The sequence below is a fragment of the Vicugna pacos genome, chromosome 7, assembly GCF_048564905.1.
Source record: "Vicugna pacos chromosome 7, VicPac4, whole genome shotgun sequence".
NCBI classification, from domain to species: domain Eukaryota; kingdom Metazoa; phylum Chordata; class Mammalia; order Artiodactyla; family Camelidae; genus Vicugna; species Vicugna pacos.
In genome coordinates this window covers 60,983,904-61,005,338 of record NC_132993.1, presented here as the reverse complement: position 1 = coordinate 61,005,338, position 21,435 = coordinate 60,983,904, and the positions used below count along the sequence as shown (strand labels likewise).

Genomic DNA, 21,435 nt, shown 5'->3' with positions numbered 1-21,435 from the left:
GACTTACCATATGACCCAGGAATCCCACTCCTGGGCATATATATAGAAGGAACCCTACTTTAAAAAGACACCTGCACCCCAATGTTCATAGTAGCACTATTTGCAATAGCCAAGACATGGAAACAGCCTAAATGTCCATCAACAGATGACTGGATAAAGAAGAAGTGGTATATTTATACAATGGAATACTATTCAGCCATAAAAATGACAACATAAGGCCATTTGCAGCAACATGGATGTCCCTGGAGAATGTCATTCTAAGTGAAGTTAGGAAATCAGACATTGATACATTATTGTTAAATCCATAGTTCATATTCACATTTATCCATGCCTTAATAGTGTCCTTTATAGCATTGCTTTAGTTATCATATTTCTTTAGGGTTTTTTTTTTTTCAGTCTGGGAGAATTCTTCACGCTTATTTCTTGATGTAGGTACTTATTGTTATAAACTTTCCTTTTAGTATTGCTTTGTTGCATCCCATAACTTTTGGTGTGTTGTGTTTCCATTTCCATTTGTTTCAAGATAGGTTTTGATTTCTCTTTTGATTTCTTTGACCTATTGGTTGTTCAGTAGCATGTTGTTTAATCTCCACTTATTTGTGGATTTTCTAGTTTTCTTCTTATAGTTGACTTCTAGTTTCATATCACTGTGATCAGAAAAGATGCTTGATATGATCTCAGTCTTCTTGAATTTATTAAGATGTTTTGTAGCCTAACATATGATGTATCCTCAAGAATGTTTCATGTGCAGTTGAGGAGAATGTGTGTGTTCTGCTGCTGTTGTATGGAATAGTCTATAAATGTTAGGTCCATCTGATCTAGTGTGCAATATAAGTCCAATGCTTCCTTATTGATTTTGTGTCTGCATAATCTAGTCACCATTGAAACTGAGGTATTAAATTCCCCTAATATTATTTCATTGTTGTCTATTTCTCCCTTCAGATCTGTTAGCATTTGCTTCATATATTTAGGGTACTTATCTTTTGGGTGTATAAATATTTACTGATGTTATCTCTTCTTGAGGAATTGAACCCTTTATTATTATACAATAAATTTGTCTCTTTTACATTCTTTGGCTTAATGTCCATTTTTTTCTGGACCAAGTGTAGCTACTCCTACTTTTTTTTGGTTTCTATTTGCATGTAATATATTTTTTCCATCCTTTCACTTTCAGTCTATGTGTGACCTGAAAGCTGAAGTCTTGTAGGCAGTATATAGATGAGTCTTGTTTTTTTTTAATCTTTATTTTGTTTTGTTTTTGTTTTTTTTAAATCCATTCAGCCACACATCTTTTGATTGGAGAATTTATTCCTTTTACATTTAAAGTAATTATTGACAGGTATGGACTTACTATTACCATACTGTTAATTTTATTCTGATTATTTTATAATTCCTCTGTGCCTTTGTACCTCTTTGCTCTCCTCTTTTATGGTTTAATGATTTTCTGTAGTGGTATGGTTTGATTCCTTTCTCTCTCTCTTTTTTTTTTTTTTACTGAAGTATAGTCAGTTTACAATGTTGTGTCAATTTATGAATATGAAAGTGAATATATGTATATTCATGTATGATTTCTTTCTCTTTATCTTTGGTGTGCCTACTATAGGTTTTGCTTTATGGTTACCATGAGACTTACCTATAACACCTTACATTTTTAACAGCATGAGACTTACCTATAACACCTTACATTTTTAACAGTCTATTTTAAGCAGATAACAACTTTGAATGCATATAAAAGCTATACATTTTTAGATGGAAAATTATTTTGCTAGGATGTGGATTATATGTATATATACTCTTGCCCAAACTTATCAATTGTAGACTTGGGTTTTGTGCAGCTAACTGTATTTAAATTTTGCCTAAAATCAAATCTGTGAACAAGGTTTTTATAGAAGGCTTACTTTTCTCAGTGATATGAGTTAACAATTCTGAAACTAACTTTTGTTTATTCTAGACATGTGCAAATAAATAAAAATACTGAGAATAATGGAATCCAGATTTCCCGCTGTTTAGGAAGAGTGAAAGATGGATAAAAATATGAAAAGAGAAGAACCAATATGTGCCCTGTGGTATTGAATTAGAAATGAAACTCACAGTAAGTAATTCAGATAAAGAAATAGAAAGATACAGAAATAAATAGACATATATATTGCATAGATATAAATAGACAGATAAATATTATTTCCTAGCTCTCTTTGCTGAAAGGGACTAGAAACAATGACACATCAGTAGAAATGATCATATCTAGCATACATATCTTAGTGTCAAAATGCCATTCTTGATTAAAAACAACCAGATTTCCTTAGGAAAATAAAAGTAAAGAAGTGTACAAATAATCATAGAGATATGCCAAAAGAATAGAAAGGAACCTCACTGGAAGCATGGACTGCAGTCCCTGGTCCCTGCTGAGGAGTAGAGAGGAAGACAGGCAGAGGTATTAATTAGGAACAACTCCAACAAATACTGGCTCTTTGGTCTCCTTATAAGGCTCACCATTATGACATTTAAGTAACAAATAAAAAACTCACCAGGATGAGTCAAAACTAGAGCCCAAGGAAGAAGGAATCCCAGTATATGTTCAAAGAGGGTTAGAAAAATTTAAGACAAAGAATGATAAGCAATAGAGAACTTCTCTTCACAAATTTATAAAAGCATGTCTGGACTCTTCTCTACTTCTTCTCATATACCTAGGCAGAAATTTTTGAGGAAATTACATCATCTTTGTACCCTGATAAAGACACTGATCAACTCAAAGAGCAATCCTGTCAACATTTTTTACAAACGAAAGCATGGAATACATACAAAATAAAGATCTACAAACTCTTTAAAGTGGTTACTGAAAATAAAAAGTTTATGGTGGATGATACAGATACTTAGTCCACATACTAAAGTAGTCTTATTAGAACATTAACAAATCCAGTGAGGTCTTCCTTTCATGTCATAACAAGAAGATTGTTATTCTAATGATAAAAACAACAGATGCTTTCCCACAAGTTATTGGATTAAAAACTAAAATGGAGAAAACCAAACAAGAGAACGTTAGTGTTTGACAACCAATAGCATGTTTTGTTTTACCAGAAAGTTATTTTCTAATGCAAAAAAATTTCTTGCCAAGTCAAATGAAATGGTTGATTCTAGGAGGGGGAATGAAGGAGAAAACAGGGGATTACTGTATTTTGAGGCCAACTTTGTAGAATCCTTTGACTTGCTAAACTGCACATGTATTACTTGGATCTCAGAAAGAGATTAATACACTACGATGAGAAATGATGAGGAAACGGCCAACCACCCATTCATTCAATGAGCATTTAATGTGTGCCTACCAGTTCCTGGAGAATCTTGTAGTACCAGAAGAGTGGAAGTGCTAAAAAAGAAAAAATAATAATAACCCACATGACAGAGACATGTCAAAGGAACACATAAGCAAACTGAAATATTTCCCAGTGGTCAAAGCTGCAACAATTTGAGCAATGTAAAAAAAGGGTTAGGGTTATAACACAAAGTATAAAGTAAGTATCTATGAGTCCATACTTATAGAACTAAGTGACTGAATAAATAAATAGAGCAGAAGATACAAATTTCCTATGCTGAATGTTTTCAATAATTTGTGTAGATACTCTGCTGTCAAGAAATGGGGGCATAAACCCCACTCATTTAATGTGGACTGTGCATAGTAACTTGCTTCCAAAGGATACAATATGGAAAGGAGGGGAAAAAGTCACTTTACAGTAGAGAAATCAGGCAAACGCTACCTCAGCCAGTTGATCAAGGTTAGGATGAACAGAAGTCATGTTAATAGTATGTACCCTTGATAGAAAGTGATAGAAATGGCACTGCGGTCTTCCTTCTAAAAATCAATAACCCAAGTCTAGCAATGAGAAAAATATTAGACAGATTCCAATAGAAGAGACTTCTACAAAACACAGACCAGTACTCCCTAAAACTGCCAAGGTCATCAAAAATGAGGAAAGTCTTAAAAACTATCAAGGCAAGGGGAGTGTAAGGAGACATGATAACTAAATGTGATATGGTACACAGGATGAAATCCTGCAACAGAAAAAGGACACTGGGTTAAAACTAAGGAAATCTGAATAATATATAGCTTTTAAATAACAATAATGTACCAATATTAGTTCATTAATTGTGACGAATGTATCATACTGATATAATGTCAATAAGGGAAAGTGGGTGTGAGGTTTAAAGGAACTCTATTGTCATCTCAACTTTTCTGTAAATCAAAAACTGTTCCAAAAATAAAGTTTATATTTAGAAGTATATATTGAAATATAAAAAGCCTAGTTGGTTTGGGAGTGTATGTATAAACTCTTAGCAGTCTAAAGGTCAATTATATTGAGTTATTACTTATTATTCTTTCCTTGGTTTGCAATGTTAACTTAATTTTTTTGATAAAATGATTCAAAGTTATTTACTTTCATTCCCTCAGGCGAAAACATCCCCATATGCTCTTCAATATGCTAGCTACTCTGTAACCTCTTATTGCAATATTTTTTAATAAAAATTCTTTTCAGAAACAATACATTGTAGAGTTGGGTTTTCAGCTTTATTGAGTGAAGGACGTTAGTTCTTCCCATTGTAAGTTCAAATGAATCTTGCATTTAAAAAACAGATCTACATATATTACATTTACTTTGAAAAGGAAAATGTGCCTTGTGATAAACAAAATACAGTGCAATATGTGTCAACTGTGGATCTTGAGGGCTGAAAGTGACCCTGAAGTGAGGAACTTCAAGTACAGGATTGTACAAATTATTCCAACAATGACTAAATTATGGCAGCCAGGGCAAAAAGAACATAAATAAGCAAAATAAAATAAAAAAACTCAAAGCACATCATAAATTGAAGATATTTATAAATATTAGAAACAATATTCAAATAATAAAGGTCTTTATTTTTTTCAGGATTTCTCAATATGGCATAGGAATATATGTGGGGGCCTACTTGCCATATTTACATAAATATAGAGTGAATTCCTTTTTCTCTGTTATGAGCAGTATTTGTTAAGGTCAAAGACCCTTTCCTAATATTACAATTCTGCACAACTCCAGAAAAATTCCAGAAAGTTGTCTTTCCCTTTGTGTAGGACTGCATATTCTGTGATGTTAAGGGGGAGAATTCAGTTCAAAATAGAGGGCTTTTACTAGAGCATGATGATGTTACAAGTACAGAAAGCAGCCTTTAGATACTAGGGAAAGAATCAGGTACCACTAAAGAAAATGATACCAATTCAAAATAGGACAAAAACATGACTGTATACCCTTTCAATATCCTATTGGAACACTGTTTGATGGGACCACCCAAGAATTATCTAATTCTCTAAGGGATGTACCTTTGTTTGACTTACTAGCTACCTTTGATCAAAGCCCAGATTCTGTGAATTATATGTCAATAATATAGATTTCTTTTCTAGTAGAGACGCAAACAATTTATCTCTGGCAGAAAAGATAATCCAAAGGGTTATAGTTTATTGCCCTGTAGTATATTAATCAGTTTCATCACTGAGCAAACTAATTCAGCAAGTCTTTTTTTCCTGACTGACTTAATATAAATCAATTTCTCTCTCTCTCCATATACATACACACACATATATATTCACACACATATACATAATAAGTATGTGTAATGTATATTAAATTATGTATATATATATATATATCAAAATTTTTTGAACCAGCTTAACCATTCTATTGGCACCCTTATTAATAAGTCAAATACGTCTTTGATGTCTTTATTCTATATCTGTAAGAGTCATGCTATAATAAAATGATTCAAAGTTTTACTTTTTTTCGAGGTGAGAACTTCCACATCCATTCTTCAACTCTTAAAATAGGCCACTGAAAAAAATGTTTATGCGTAAATTTGTTAGTTTAGAGATACATCACTGCCACTAGAGTTCCCTCTTCCCTACTGCTCCATATGTCCTCATTCATTCATGACTGTGGCTCAAGACAGTATTTGTGACTACTATTAGTGGTGACAGAACATAGATGGCTTAACTTATGCAAAGAACAATTTGACCTTGTGATAGATGAACAAGTTGAATGTACCATAAGCTTTCAGAGCTTTTATGCATGTATCAGTTGAAGAAAATGCTTTTAACATTTTACACTTAAAAAAAACCCCACTTCATTAATGAAAGTCAGTATTTACTCATCTCATTAAAATTATCCTGAAAGAAACAAAATAGATTTCAATCTGTGGGTTATATGAGAGGAAAGACTATATTAACAACTAAACAATCAATTAACATTATTATTTATCAAGCAGACACGTTTTATAAATTGTCCCTTTTCTGATACAATCACCACAGGATCAAAGGACATTATATAAATAATGGAAATACATACAGCAAGGGCAAAATAACTACTATGTTAACTTTCATGCAGACATATTAATGAACAACAAATCATCTGGCTACTCAGCCTAGGAATAAAATTCCACAAATTGACAGTCATCCTTGAAACTCTCCCTGTACGTAGCTTCTGGGACAAAACAAGCATCAGCAAAAGTATTCATGCTGGTGTAACCAGTACTGATGATGAGAAAGGCCCTAACTGTTAGACCTTTACATAATACAGTCAGCATTTTACAAATAAATGGTCATGTAAGTACAAAATCCTATTTCAGTGAAAAGTCTTTACTTCTCCTGCTTATGTTCAGCCATCAGGGTTCTTACTGAATCTGTAATTTACAAGTCATTTTTAAGAGCCAGTAAGCCACATGGTTAGAATTTGAATGCAAGACTTTCAACTCTACACCCAATACTTTCTCCAAAAGATGACAGTATCTATATTCTGTACATCCTGACCTTACATTATTTCAGATCAGGGTGTAATTAAAACCTCGCTTTGTTTCAGCATGGGAAAAATATTTTCAAGGTTTCACTCCATAGGAACAGGATGTGTGCATGTATAGTAAATTCTGAATAAATCCTGCCACTAAAGAGCATTAGCATAACTAATGCACCACTTCAAGTAGATATCAATTTCACCTGCAAAGAGGTGAATGTGTGTTTCTATGTCCATTCACATTTATGTTTCAGAACAAACACCATATAGTCAATGCCTAATTGTTTCCCACATATCTTCTGTCCAAAATATTTACTTAGTGCCACCCACACTGAGGTTTCCCCAACACATATTTAGAAAACTTGAGAGTTTATCATTCTTTTACTGAAGTATTGTCTTTATTACTGAGGCAAATTTTACTTGTGACCAAAAGGCCAACAAATCTAGTAATCTTTTGGGTTTTTCTACTACTTTAATAGACATACATAGCACTACCATTTGGACAGTCTTCAAATATAAAGGCGGCTTATGAGTAAGTCAAGAAGAAAGGCTAACCACACTAGACTGGGGACTAAGAACCTCAGGTTCCAACAGAATTCACACTAGAGGTGTGATATGATGTAAGTTGGAAATCACATGGGAATGTTTTTCTCAAATGGAAAATCAGAGGGCTGGGCTGACTTCCAGAAAATGTCTAAGTACTTTCTCTTCCATTTCATAATTCACTGTCAACTCTAATTTTTCCATCATGAAAAATAAATTCCAAATAAAATTCTTGCCTTTATGAACCATAAACAAGCATCTAAAATTTAAATAGACATTTCTACCAAGGGGAAAAAGAAAATATGTGTCATAATAGCATCTAGTTTTTACACTTGACGAGAAAAGCTAAAATGTCCTTTATAATACAACTATGAATTTCTGTTACTGGAGAAATGTTTGATTTGCTGTAATACCTGTAACTGTACCAAGCAAGACAAAATTGTAAATATCTCTTAAACCTGGACATTCTGCAGTACTTTGATATGTTGACTAAAAATGTAACTATATTAAATGCTAAGGATTATGAAATAATTTTAAACATAAACATCTCACAGACTGTCACTTATTTGAGGACATATAAATACAAACTAACATGAATCATTATTGCATTTACTTTTGAGTGTGACTGCTGAAATCAATAGTAAAACCTACACAACTGAAATGCCCAACTTTGAAAACTAAAAAATCTGTCAGTGTGTATTCTATCAGGTTTTGTTTTCCAACTCTCTAATTCTTCTTTACCTATCAAAAAAAATTTCCCACTTAAGTATTATTTTCAGAATCATTAATAGCCAAGTCAAGTCAATGTGGTCTGATTTATTAATTTGGCACCTCAGCTAAGATGGAAAAGGAAAATGCAAATAATTTCCAGAAGAATTAAAACATGGTTCTTTCTATCAGTGCTGGTATTTCAGTTCTGCCCAGAGACCCTCTCAAATTTAGCTGGAAATAGTTTCCATGGTAACTGAAGAATGTGCTCTGATGAATCTTGAAAGAGACAAATGAGAATCTTTGCGTCTTACAAGTGGGAAACAATTACCCCTCTAACGCTTAATGGAAGACACTGGAATCTATTTTGGTTTCACACAAAAGCTGGAAAAAAGCAAGTTCTGTCAATTACACAAAGTCTGAAAGGTAGATACAGTAAAGTTGAGGATACTGATATACATCCCAGCTCTTTTAGCCTTCCTGAGATTTTTTTTCCCAAAAACAGTAATATGTTATTATCTGATGTTAAATATCTTACACTACCATGAAGAACCTTAAAAACTAATTTTCTTAATCCAAGCAAACATATCACTTCCCATTGTCATTGATGAATTTTTTTTACTATCATTGGTGATTTTTTAATTAATTACTTCCTGCGGAATATAAAATGCAAAGTTGTGACACTGCAAAAAATGATCTTTAATGATCTTCAATGTTTATGAGGTTTTTTGGTGGAGAAAAACTTGGGATGGATTAATGGGAATACACAAGTTGGTACGTGAAGGAATGAAGCACTAGCAAGGCACTGAGTTGATAAACAGGCACAACCTTTCAAAGTCTAAAAAAATCCCCATGAATGGAAAAAAAGAAAATTGGTATTACTCAATAACAAATCATGACCCTACTTGCCTACTTGAAAGTATCTCTACATAAACTTGTATAGAAAAGATAATAAAAGCAGATAAATCCATCCCAATCTCAAATCAAAATCAACAAAAAGACAGTAAACTCCCTAGAGAGGAATCTGTTTTTCTTGGTTGTGACACCGGTTACCAAGGCAGTGACTATATCTGAGAGGCCTGTGGATACAAATCCATTCTCTTGAAGACCTTGAGTAGAATTTAAACAATCTCTTATACTGTACTAACTTGTGCTCCCTAGTGCTCAAAAATCTGAACCTTAGCAAATGAAACTTCTCTTGTTACAAAGAAAGGCAAAAATCAAGGTAATTATTGAAAATTTTGCTTTAAAACTGCTTTACCTCAATTCTTCAGGAAAAAAAAATTAGAACATGTCCATCTGGTCTCATTTAGAACCCTGTAGTCCAGGCACTGTAACTGGCAGGATAGCAAGTAGCCCACATGAGTATTTGTGTGATTTAGAGGATATGAATGCTGGCTTTGGGGCTCACAGCATGTAAAGTACAAACTGGATTTAAGCTCTCCTTCACCTCTTCATGCAGAAATATTTGTGCAGTATATAAACTATATAAGGCAGCCCGAGCATTGCGTCTTGAGAATGCATGATAAATAGAAAAGGCCAATCAATACCAACAGAAAATAATAACTGAAATCTGGTTATTAAAGAAGTATTAGTATTTAAACTAATTTGATCTACATCTTAAGAAACTACTATGTGCCAGGAATACTTTACAAGGAATACAAAGATGGGAGCTAAGAATTACAAAAGAACTCTCAGCATGTAAAGACTCTTTCAAATCCCTGCATTAAGAGACCTTACCAAATCAATTATGGCTTTTGGCAGCATAAGGTTACATACCTGGGACTACCCAACCCTTCTTAAGTTCTTGCCTGAAAAAGCTCAAGGCTATCAATAGAATTTAATGTTTATTCTATCTAACATCTGACAGAAAGGTCCTGATACCCCTTCTCTTAGACCATTTACTAAAGAGGAGGAGGGGGAAGGGAGGGGAAGGGAGGGTGAGGGGAGGGAGGGTACAAATTGGAATGGAGCTCAGCTCTTTACCCTACTGTCAGTAGTTACTGAAAAGAATGTGTTTTCACCACTTTAACTAATGTTTGGCTTTATCTTAGGCAAGTCTAAAGAAAATATTCCAGTGTGAAAAATAAATATGTTTCAAAATGGCCATAAAATACAGAATAAATATGCTATGAAAGTACACTGATTAATTAAATTGAGTGTGTGATGTAAACCTTACACATTGGTAGAGATAATAATATAACATCTGAGAAGAAGACATCCATTGGGCAGAGGTGGAAAGCAATATGGAAGCAGAGGAAATTTACCTGAGCTTTTTGAGTTTGGATTTGAATAAGGGAAGTAAAAAGAATTTAACTTAGCATTGATATAGGTTCATATTATTTCAGAAGACATAAGCATTATCATAACCATATAAACAAATTCTAAGATCTATAAAGGGAAAGATCTTGTCTGATTTTTTTGTCATATCTGCATAATCAGTGTGTAAAATACAATGGTCTCAACAAAAATTCATTGAATTAACAAATAAATGAAGTATCATTTAAAGAGAAACTAGATATGAGAACTAAAAGGAAGCAAACTTAATCAGAAATGAAAGAAGAGATAGTACAAATGATAACCACAAAAGTAAAAAGAATCGTTGGACTAGTATGAACAAAGATATACCAACAAACAGGACAACCTAGAAGAAATGGACAAATTCCTAGAAATACATAATCTACCAAGACTGAATCATGAAAAAATAGAAAGTCTGAATAGACCTGTAACTGGTATGGATATGGAATCAATCATTAAAAACTTCCCAACAAAGAAAAGTTCAAGACCAGATGGCTTCACTGCTGAATTCTACCAAATATTTAAAGGATTAACACCAATCCTTATCAAACTCTTCTAAAAAACTGAAGGAGAGGGAACCCTTCCAAGCTGATTTTACGAGGCTAGCATTACCCTGATACCAAAGTCAGAAAAAAACACAAGAAAATTACAGGTCAATATCCCTGATGAATATAGATGCCAAAATTCTCAACAAAATACTAGCAAATCAAATTTAACAGCACATTAAGAGCATCATACACTATGATTGAGCAGGCTCAGTCCTGGGATGCAAGGATCATTCAACATATGAAAATCAATTATTGTAATATGCTACATTAACAAAATAGAGTGTAAAATCACATGACCATCTCAATAAATGCAGCAGGAAAAGCATTTGGCAAAATTATATGCCCTTTCATGATTAAAAAAAGCTCTCAGAAAAAATAAAAAATTATAGCTTCCTTGGCCTCCACAAACTTGAAAATCTGTATCTTCTACTCACTAACACTAGTAGGCTATACTTTGGGTATAACCTGTGTGCTACTAAATGAACACTGTCTCCAGGCAGTGAGCTATAGGGTGCACCTTCTTTGTTTCTTTACTCTCAAAAATATACGCCTGCTTATAAATAAAGCTGGAAAACAATAAAATGACATATTTAAAATATTGAAAGAAAAATACTATCAACCCGAAATTATACACACAGCAAAATTATCTTCCAAAAATGAAGCTAAACTAAAAAAAATTCTGACAAGCACAATCTAAGTTACCAGAAGATCTGCACTACAAAAAATGTTAAAGAAAATTTATAGAACCAGATGGAAACCTGGATGTACAGAAAAAAATAAAGACTTCCAGAAAGGATAAATCAAAGTACACGAAATACAAAAATGACAGAACTATAAAGGAAAATAGACAAATCTACTGTAATAAAGAGATTTTGACAGCTTTCTCGGTAATTGATAAAACAAAGACAAAATCAGTAAGGTACAGAAGATATATACAACATTATATAAACCACCTTGACCTAACTGACATTTATGGAACACTTCACGTCATAACTGCAGAATACATATATTTTCAGGCATAAGTGGAATATTCACCAAGACAGAACATTTACTATCCACATAAAAAGGTCCCTATAAACTATAGATTACATTCTCTGATTACAACTAAATTAAAGTATAAATCAATAATGAGAAAACACCTAGAATATCTTTCAAATATTTATAAATTAAATAACACAGGTCTAAATAGACATAGATCCAAAAAATCACAATGGAAACTAGAAAATGTGAACTAAAAGAGAATTTAAAGAGAACATAATAAAATTTGTGGGATGCAACTAAAGAAATTAGTTAGAAGAAAATTTATAGATTTAAATCCTTAGATTAGAAAAAAATGAAAGGTCAAAAATCTATTATCCAAGATTCTCCATTAAGAAGCTATAAAAAAGTGAGTAATACTAAACCAAATGTAAATTTAATATAATAAAAAGAGCACAAATCACTAAAATAAAAAACAGAATAGAGAAAATTAATAAAACAAAAAACAATTTTCTGAAGGGTAGTAAAATTGCTAAAGCTCTAGCTGAATTGAACAATAACCAAAGAAAAAAGATAACTCAGATACTGATATCAGGAATAAAATAAGAAAAATGGCTAAAGATACAACAGTCATTAAAAGAATAAGAGATTACTTTTAAAATGTACACCAATAATTTCAATAACCTAGGTGAAATGAGCAATGTGTTGAAAAACACAAATTACAAAACAGACTCAAGAAGAAAGAGAAAAGCCAAACCAGTTGAGAGCTTTTTAAAGAAGAAACACAAATTTACAGATTCCTGAAGCCAAACAGTCAGAATGCCCCATATTTATCAATTAAATTAAATTTCCAATTAAATAACATTCCACAAAGAAAACTACACAGTGCAAAAAGGCAAAAAAGGGGCATATAGTTAGGTTATCAAGAAGTATTTCTTCATTCACAGATAACATGATCACCTATACAGAAAATCCTAAGGAATTAACATGAAACTAATAGAGCTAATAAATGAAATTAGCAAAATAGTAGGACTCAAGTCAAGATACAGCAATCATATTTCTCTATACTAGCAATAAATAAAAGAAAAATAAAATAACATAAAATGATACCATTTACAATACCATCCAAAAGCATGAAATATTTAGGAATCAATTTAACAAAATAACTGAAGGACGTATAACTGAAAATTACTAAACACTGGAGAGAAAAATCAAAGGAAACCACAGTAAATAGATTATCTGCTAATGGATTGGAAGACTAAATATTTAGATTCAGTTTTGCACAAATTAATAAATAGATTTGATGCAATACCAATCAGAACCACAAGACTTTGTAGAAATTGCTAAGATGATTTTAAAATGTATATTAAAAAACAAAAGACCTAGAAAAGCTAAAATAATTTTTTAATTACAAAGTTGGAGAAATTAAACTGCCTGATATCAAGAGATACTATAAAGCTATAGTACACAGGCATATATAGATAGAGCAGTGGAACTGACAGAGAATCCAAAAATAAGCCCATGTGCCCATGATCCTTGGATTACTACAGATAGCAAGATAATTTAGAAGAAAAGCAGTTTTTTTTTTTTACAGAAATGGTGCTAGAACAACTAGATTTCAATATTTTTTAAATGAAGCTATTGACACTTTACAACAATCACAAAAAATAACTCGAAACAGATCATAGACCTAAACATAAAAACTAAGCTATAAAATTTTAGAAGAAAATCTTAGTGACTTTGAGATGTTTCTTTGACAGAACACAGAAAAGCATGACTATAAAAGGAAAAATTGACAAATACACTTCTTTAAAATTATAGATGTCTGCTTGCATATAACTGTGAAGGATCTGACATTTTACCCAACTAGCAAACTAATGAGTTAGCCTGCCACAGTTTGATGGATGCTGTCATCCAAGACTCCTGGGTCAAACCTTTATTACTCATGGCACAGCAAGTACCATGACCATTAGCATATTTCTACCAATTTTCTTTGTCCCCTAATCCCACAGAGGTGAGGCAGATGGGCCAGATAGATGTTAGAACATGCGCAGAGCTGCATTATAGGGGAGGACTCCTGACCTCAGGGAACTCAAATATTTATGATGTTCAGTATGCATGGCTACCCTTGCTCCAGAAGAAGACATTATCTTTTATCATACTGGACAGTCAGCATACCTGCCTTTTGCTCTAGAGGGAGACATCATCTAATCCAAAGCTACCTGCTATACAAACATCCATTAAAAGGTAGTCCAGAAAAAAGTTCAGGTGGTAACACTGCTCATAATAAATGAAGAAACATGAGAAACCGATGAAGAACTGTCTTCCCAAACTGTTCTCACAAAGATACTGTTAAGTACATGAAAAGAAAGGCACAGACAAGAAAATATTTACAATATATACATGTGACCCACAACATATAAATAAAGTCAACGAATGGATAAAAATACAAGTAACCCAATTAAAAAATAAGCAAAAGATTTAGAGATATTTTACGAAAGTATCTGAATGACCATTAAGTATAAGAAAAGATGTTCAACATCCTGAGTCATTTTAGAAATGCAAATTAAAACCACAATTTGATACTACTATACACTCATTACAATGGCTAAAATTGAAAGCACTAGTAACACCAAATGTTGACAAGTGTAAGGAGCAGTCAGAACACTCATATGTTTCTGGTATAATAGTATAAGCATTTTGTAAATCTGTTCGGCAATTTCTAGTAACATTAAAAATACGCCTACCCCTGCCCAAGGGACAGGGGGCTCCAGCGAGCCGCGGCCCGCGTGACCCAAGCCACCTACCCCGACCAGGGTCACCGGAACCACCCACAATGACCCGGGGCCCCACGCCAACCCGCTGATTGGGGTCATCCCTCCTGGGCTGACCTGCACTGACCAGGGCCACCGCCCCGCCGGCACTCTGGCGCAGCCAGGCTCTCTCAGGTGCAGGAAGCACAGAGCGGAGGCCTCCCTCAGCCGGGCCCGAGATGGCGTCCGAGGACTTACGAGACCTACATGGACCAGGCCCGACGCGCCTCTGACGAGTTTGTCAGCGTGTCCTACACCACCACCGACACGCGGTGGCGCCTGCTGTCCTGCGTGTGCACGGGCACGGCCACCCTTATGTGGAAACGGAAACACCCTTTCAGAACAAGGGTCCTTCTAGAGACGCTGCCTTCTAGAGAGTTCCAAATCAACACGGTAAACTGCCAGCCCGTTCACGATGAAGCCACCTCCAGCCAGACCACTGTCCTCGTGGTGATATGTGGGACAGAAAAGTCAGAGGTCACCAAAGAGAGGCACTTCAGAAGTTAACCCTGACGGCCCAGGCCTCGCCCAGCAACACGGCACGCCGCGGAAGACAGCGAGCGACTACTTCCGGTTCCGGGACCTTGCTCGCTCGGCAGCTCGAGCTGCGGGAAGGACGCGCCTCAGCCCCAGTCCCAGCCCCTGAGGGAGATGCCACCCAGCCTGAACCCTGCATTTGCTTCGTCCTGGCTGCCTATTCAAGGTAATAAAAATTCTCTATTTTTCTACTTGCCCAGTAGAGACCCTGGTTCTGAGAATTCTGACCAAACAATACAAAAAAAAAATTTAAAAAACATCTACCCAGTGACTCAACAATTTTATTGTTGAGTATGTAGTTAAAAGAATTGACATGTCCAATAGAAGACATACAAGAACAAGACTTGTATAAGAATATAAATAATTTTAATAGTAGCCCAAATACGGAAGCATCCCAAATCGTGATATATTCATACACTGGGATACTACTTGGCAATTAAAAAATATGTCAGTACTACTAATATATACAGCAACAGGAATGAGTTGCAGAAATGTGTTGAGCAAAAGAAACCAGATACGAAAGACCACATACCGTATGATTCCAATTTTACTAAATTCTAGAAGAAACAATCTATAGTGACAAAAAAGAGATCAGTGGATGCTTTGGGGTTCAGGATAGAGTCTGACTTCAAACAGAGAGCTCAAAGGAATAATTGAAACATTCTGCATCTTGATTATAGTGGTGGTTACCCAGTTGTATACATTTGTCAAAACTCATTAAACTGTAGACTTAAAATGTGTGTATTTTACTGCATATAAATTATGCATGCATAGAGTTTATTAAGGATATAGTCCAGTTATATAAAAGATGACTTGAAATAACAAACTCACAGGTAAAGACATTGTGAATGAAAAATGTGTTGACTTTGAATACAGCAAAACATAGATTTAAATATAATCATTTGGTATAGATGATTATGCTAGATTTTATACAAAATAGAATGCAGTTTTTATAATCAGTGTTGAAAAGTATTAGTAACTATAAAACAATTCAGTAAGATAGTTGGACACAGTTATTATTTAAATCTTAATTGTTTTGCTTTACAGTTTTAAAATGTAATGGTGAATATTTCACTCAAAGCTACAACACAAGAAAAAACACTTGTGACTACACTTGAAAGAAAATATAAAGGATATATATACATATATATATAAATATTTTGTAATCCCACTGTGGAACACAAGATATACTTGAATAATATAAGACTATTATTGTTGACTGGTGCTGTATAACAAACCACTTCAAAACTAGGTGGCTTAAAATATTTACTTATTTGTAGATTTGTTAGGATTTAGCTGGCCTGAAAGGAGCTTCTCTGGGCAGCTCTGCTTCTCCCTATAGTTCTTCAGGCTGGCTGGGGTGCTTCTTCACGTTATAGCAACTGGGGTGGATCTGCTCTACACATCTCTTATCCTCTGTTGGGACCCTAGCAGATGGATAATGTTCTCCTAATGCCAGTGGCAGAGGCAGTCCCGTGATGCAAGGTCATATCAAATTCTGCTTATCTTACCTCTGCTTATATACCATTGGCCAAAACAAGTCTGCATAATCATGGTCAAAGTCAATGAATAGGAAAAAAGTATTTCTCCTTATGGAGGAGGAGAAAGGACTGCCAAGTCACATGGAAAGACTGTACTATGGATGCAGTGTGCACTCCCCCCAATTCACGTATGGAAGCCCTAACCCCCAATGTAATGGTATGGGAATGAGGACATTGGGATTAGGGAGGTAATTAGGTTTAGATGGGGTCACAAGAGTGGACCCCTGTAATGGGATTTGTGCCCTTATAAGAAGAGGAAGAGATATCAAAGCTTCATCTCTCTGCCTTGTGAGGATATAGCAAAAATGCAGTCTCCTGCAGGCCACGAAGAGAACCTTTACAAGAACCAAATCTGCTAGTACCTTGGATTTCCCAGACTCCAGAATTGTGAGAAATATATATCTGTCTGTAGTATTTTGTTATAGCAGCCCAAGCTAAGACGACAGGTTGTCATTAAAGGGATGGGTAAAGAATTGGGCTAATAATACCATCTACCAAAAAGACATACCTGGGTTTTGGATACAGTCAGTAACTGTGGTGACTTTTAAACATTTACACAAATTCTTTGACACCAACTAACTTGTTGACTTCTCTCTTGAAGAGGAGTCTTATGATTTCTCCACTTGAACCTAGGGAGCCTTTGTCAATAAGTAGAATGTTCCAAGAAAGGTGCTACACGGCTTCTGAGGCTTTATTAGTAAAGGCTGTGCTTTTTATAAAATGCCTCAATACTTCAGAATGATTATTGTTTTGCTAAATAAATTTGTTAATTTACATAATGTGTTAGTACTCATGTTTTCATTAGCAGACTAAAATGTATCCAATAATTAACACCTATAATTGTGCTTACCTTTACATTAAAAAGTTGTTTTACATAAAATCTATAAACAAATTAAAAAATAAACAAATAGACTTTTAGATTTGCTTACAGCACTCAGCTTTCAAACGATATGAATCACACATAATTAAGAATAAAAATAAAACAATTATATAAGACCATTTTTTCCTGATTATTCTACAAAGAAGTTGTGAGGAGCTGACTAGTGGCTACACTGTTGATACAAGGCAAAGCTAGGAATAGATGAAGTTAAGTAAGAAGGAGTACCTTACTACCCAGCAGAGATAAATTCACTACATCACAGATTACTGAAGGTGGAGTCCATGTGGAACCATGGAGCTGAAGCTGCCCTGTCCTAGACTGAAGCCCATCAGGAGTCTTCATTTCTGACTTAAGAAAGAACTACATTTAGGACCTGAGATGCAGCCAGTCTGCTCAGAGTGAAAAGCTGAATTCACAGCACCATAAGTCAGCTGACTGGGATACGTGTGAGAAGGAATGAGGCGAATATTGCTAAATAACGTTTGTATGTGGCATAGAATTAGGGCAGCTACAAGCAGAAAATCCATAACCAAATTGATGGAACACATAAGCAAAGCTTGAAGTAAAAAATGCTTAGCAACAGAATGTGAAGTAAGTGGGTAGAAATGGACAAGAGCAATTATATTTGCAGGAATCATAGTAAATGTATTAGTTTTGTTTTGTTTCGCTTTTTTTGCCATTACCATGACATGCTGTTTATGAAATGGAGAGTAGTAATATACAAGTGTTAAGTGCAGAGACCATAGCTTCCCAGGAGAACAGAATGAACTTTCTATGTCTGCTTGTTCCTTTAAAACATAACATGAGAATACATCTACCTCCTATCCTCTCTCTGTTCAAGCTCTTCTTCAATTTTGAACTAACTTCTTCATTCCTGCTGCCACTACAAGGGCTTCCTCTACCTCAATACCTGGTCCACATCTCCTTGATTGAGCTCTGCTCAGTTTAATCAAACTCTCACTTGCTGTAACATTTTCCACCAATTAGCACCCATTTTGATGTTGCTTTGTAAGTTTGCCTGATGGTTATTAATGTGTGGGTTCTATAATTTTGACTAGACTATAAACCTCTAAAGATGAGCGTCCAGCTTTATTGAGATAACAGTGTATATGTTTAAGGTGTACAATGTGTTGATTTGGTACATATATATGTTGCAATATGATTGCCACTGTAGCTAACACCCACATTGCACAGCATAATTACCGTTTCTCTGTGTGATTAGAACACTTAAGATCTAGTCTCATAGCAACTTTGAGGAATATAGTACAGTATTGTTAACTATAATCCCAATGCTGGGCGTTAGATCTCCAGATCTTACTCATCTTCTAACTGGAAATTTGTACCCTTTGACCAATATCTAATTCCTCCATCCCACAGCCCCTGCTAATCAGCATTCTACCCTCTGTTTCTGTGAGTTTAGCTTTTTAAAATCTCACAGATAAATGATATCACACAGTACTTGTCTCTCTTCTCTGTCTGACATCTCACTTAGCATAATGCCCTCAAGGTTCAAAAGGCAGGATTTCCTTCTTTCTCATTCCATTTTATTTCAATAAATAAATAAATAAATAAATAAAAATCTTCTTTATCCATTCATCTACTGACAGACACTTGAGTTGTTCCCTTATTATGATTATTGTGAATAATGTTGCAATGAACATGGGACTGCAGCTATCTTTTTGATCTTCTATTTTCATTTCCTTTGTATATATACCCAGAAGTGGGACTGCTGAATCATATGGTAATTCTACTTTTAATTTTTTAAAGGAACATCCATACTGTTTTCCATAGTGGCTGTATCAATTTACATTCATACCAACAGTGAACAAGGGCTCTCTTCTCCATATCCTTGCCAACACTTGTTATCTCGTGTTTTTGTTTTTTTTTTTATGTTAGCCATTCTAACACGTGTGGGGCAATATTTCACTGTGGTTTGGATTTGCATTTCCTTAATAATGAGTGACATTTAGCATCTTCTTTTTTTGTATCTCTTGGCCAGCTGTATAACTTCTTTGGCAAAAAAAAATTGTCAAATAGAACTCAGCAGCACATCAAAAGGATGATACATCATGATCAAGTGGGATTTATCCTTGGGATGAAAGGGTGGTTCAATGTACACAAACCAATAAATGAAATATCCACATTAAAAGAAGAAAAAGAGTGAGGCAAGTATGGTTCAGTGGGAGAGCACATGCCTAGTACCCCCATTAAAAAAATAAAAAAATAAATTTATTTTTAAAAAATTGAAGGAAAGATAAAAATCATATGATGATCTTAACACATGCAGAAAAATACAGCATCCTTTCATAATAAAACCTTCAACAAATTGAATATAGAAGGAATATAACTCAACATAGTAAAGGCCATATAGGATAAGCCACACACTTTATACTCAATGGTGAAAGACTGAAAGCTTTTCCTCCATTTTATGTATACATACATAATTGTTTTACATTACAAACAATTGATTTTTATTTCAGGGATGCAAAATCAGTTTAATATTTGAAAAGCAAAAAATATAATTTGCCACATTACCAAAACAGATTAAAAAATCACATCATTATTTCAGTAGATGGAAAAAACAACTTTTTGAAAGAATTTAACTTCTATTCATGTTATAATTATTCTTCTCAGGAAACTAGGAATCAACAGAACTTCCTTAATCTGGAAAAGGTTATCTAGAACAACCTATTTCTATCATCATACTAAATGGAGATATATTGAATACTTTGTCCCTAAAATTCAGAACCAGACAAACTGAATATAAGCAAAATTCTATCCAATATTGTGATGGAGGTCTTGGTCACTATAGCAAAAAAAAAAAAAAAAAAAAAAAAAAAAGAAAAAAGAAAAAAAAGGGCAGAGAAAGGGGGAAGAGGAAAGAAAACAAATTGAAACAAATCGACAAAAAAACTGTTTAATTAATAGGTGAATTTAGGAAGATTGATGGATACAATCAATATACAAACATACAAAATATACAAAAATCAATTAGATTTCTATATACTAGCAACAAATGATTGGAAAAAGAAATTTGCAAATATCATTTATATTAGAATTTTTAAAACATCAAATACTCAGATATAACCTATTGAAGATGAGAAAAGCTCCTTTACTAAAAAGCATGAACTATGACAAGTTTTTAGTGTCTATATTTATTTGTATTGTTTGTAAATAGGCATGAGCCTTTTAGAGCAGGGACAAATTATAGACATATAGCAATAACCATATCAATTTCCATTTGCCCCATTTCTTTTCTCTTCTCGAAAAGAGTCAGATTAGAGGTCACTCTACCAGTATTGGGGTTTGTACTGCAGGCTAACATACCATAAAAATATGAATCTGGAAGCTTAACTAGGAGACAGATAGCTGTGTGACTTTCCCTTCTGAGAGAAGTTGAGAAGACTTCGTTCCCTATTGTAAACATTCCTTGAGAAGAGAAAGGGAATGATCCTGGACTGTTAGCTTTTAGAATGTAAATAAATTCTTCAGGGGAAGATAAGATAAACTTCTTTGAGTTTAAAATCAACTTTTTATCTCCAGGGCTCCAGGACCCTTGAAATAAAAGCCCGTACCTCTGTAAAAGTAAATCTCTTAAATTTTCATTATCTGTTTGGTTATCATTTCACGTTCCAAGGCTTAGGTTTCAGTTTCTTTGCTTCTGGAAGCCCTAACTGCAACAAACAAACAAACAAAAAATTCTGCAGCTTTCTCAATACTACTCAAATAAAATTTTTGGTATCTTAGTAAATATCCACAGACAGTATTTTTTTATTTTTAAAATTT

The 21,435-nt window shown here is 34.1% G+C and overlaps 2 protein-coding genes across 2 annotated transcripts in view; one reads left to right on the top strand and one right to left on the bottom strand.

The window, feature by feature from the left end:
• SGCE (sarcoglycan epsilon) overlaps positions 1-15,010 on the bottom strand; it is a 127,330-nt gene extending 112,320 nt beyond the window's left edge. Inside the window, exon 1 of the mRNA XM_072964977.1 lies at positions 14,770-15,010. The gene's annotated coding sequence lies outside the window, so the exon portion shown is untranslated. The remainder of the gene's footprint in view (positions 1-14,769) is intronic.
• LOC102544246 (NTF2-related export protein 1-like) lies at positions 14,899-15,198 on the top strand. The gene has a single exon (XM_072964030.1). The coding sequence runs from the start codon at positions 14,899-14,901 to the stop codon at positions 15,196-15,198; it is 300 nt and encodes a 99-aa protein (XP_072820131.1).
• The last annotated feature ends 6,237 nt before the right edge of the window (positions 15,199-21,435 follow it).

Excerpts from the sequence above, each read along its gene's own strand:
- LOC102544246 (XM_072964030.1), top strand. The coding sequence starts at position 14,899 with ATGGACCAGGCCCGACGCGCCTCTGACGAGTTTGTCAGCGTGTCCTAC.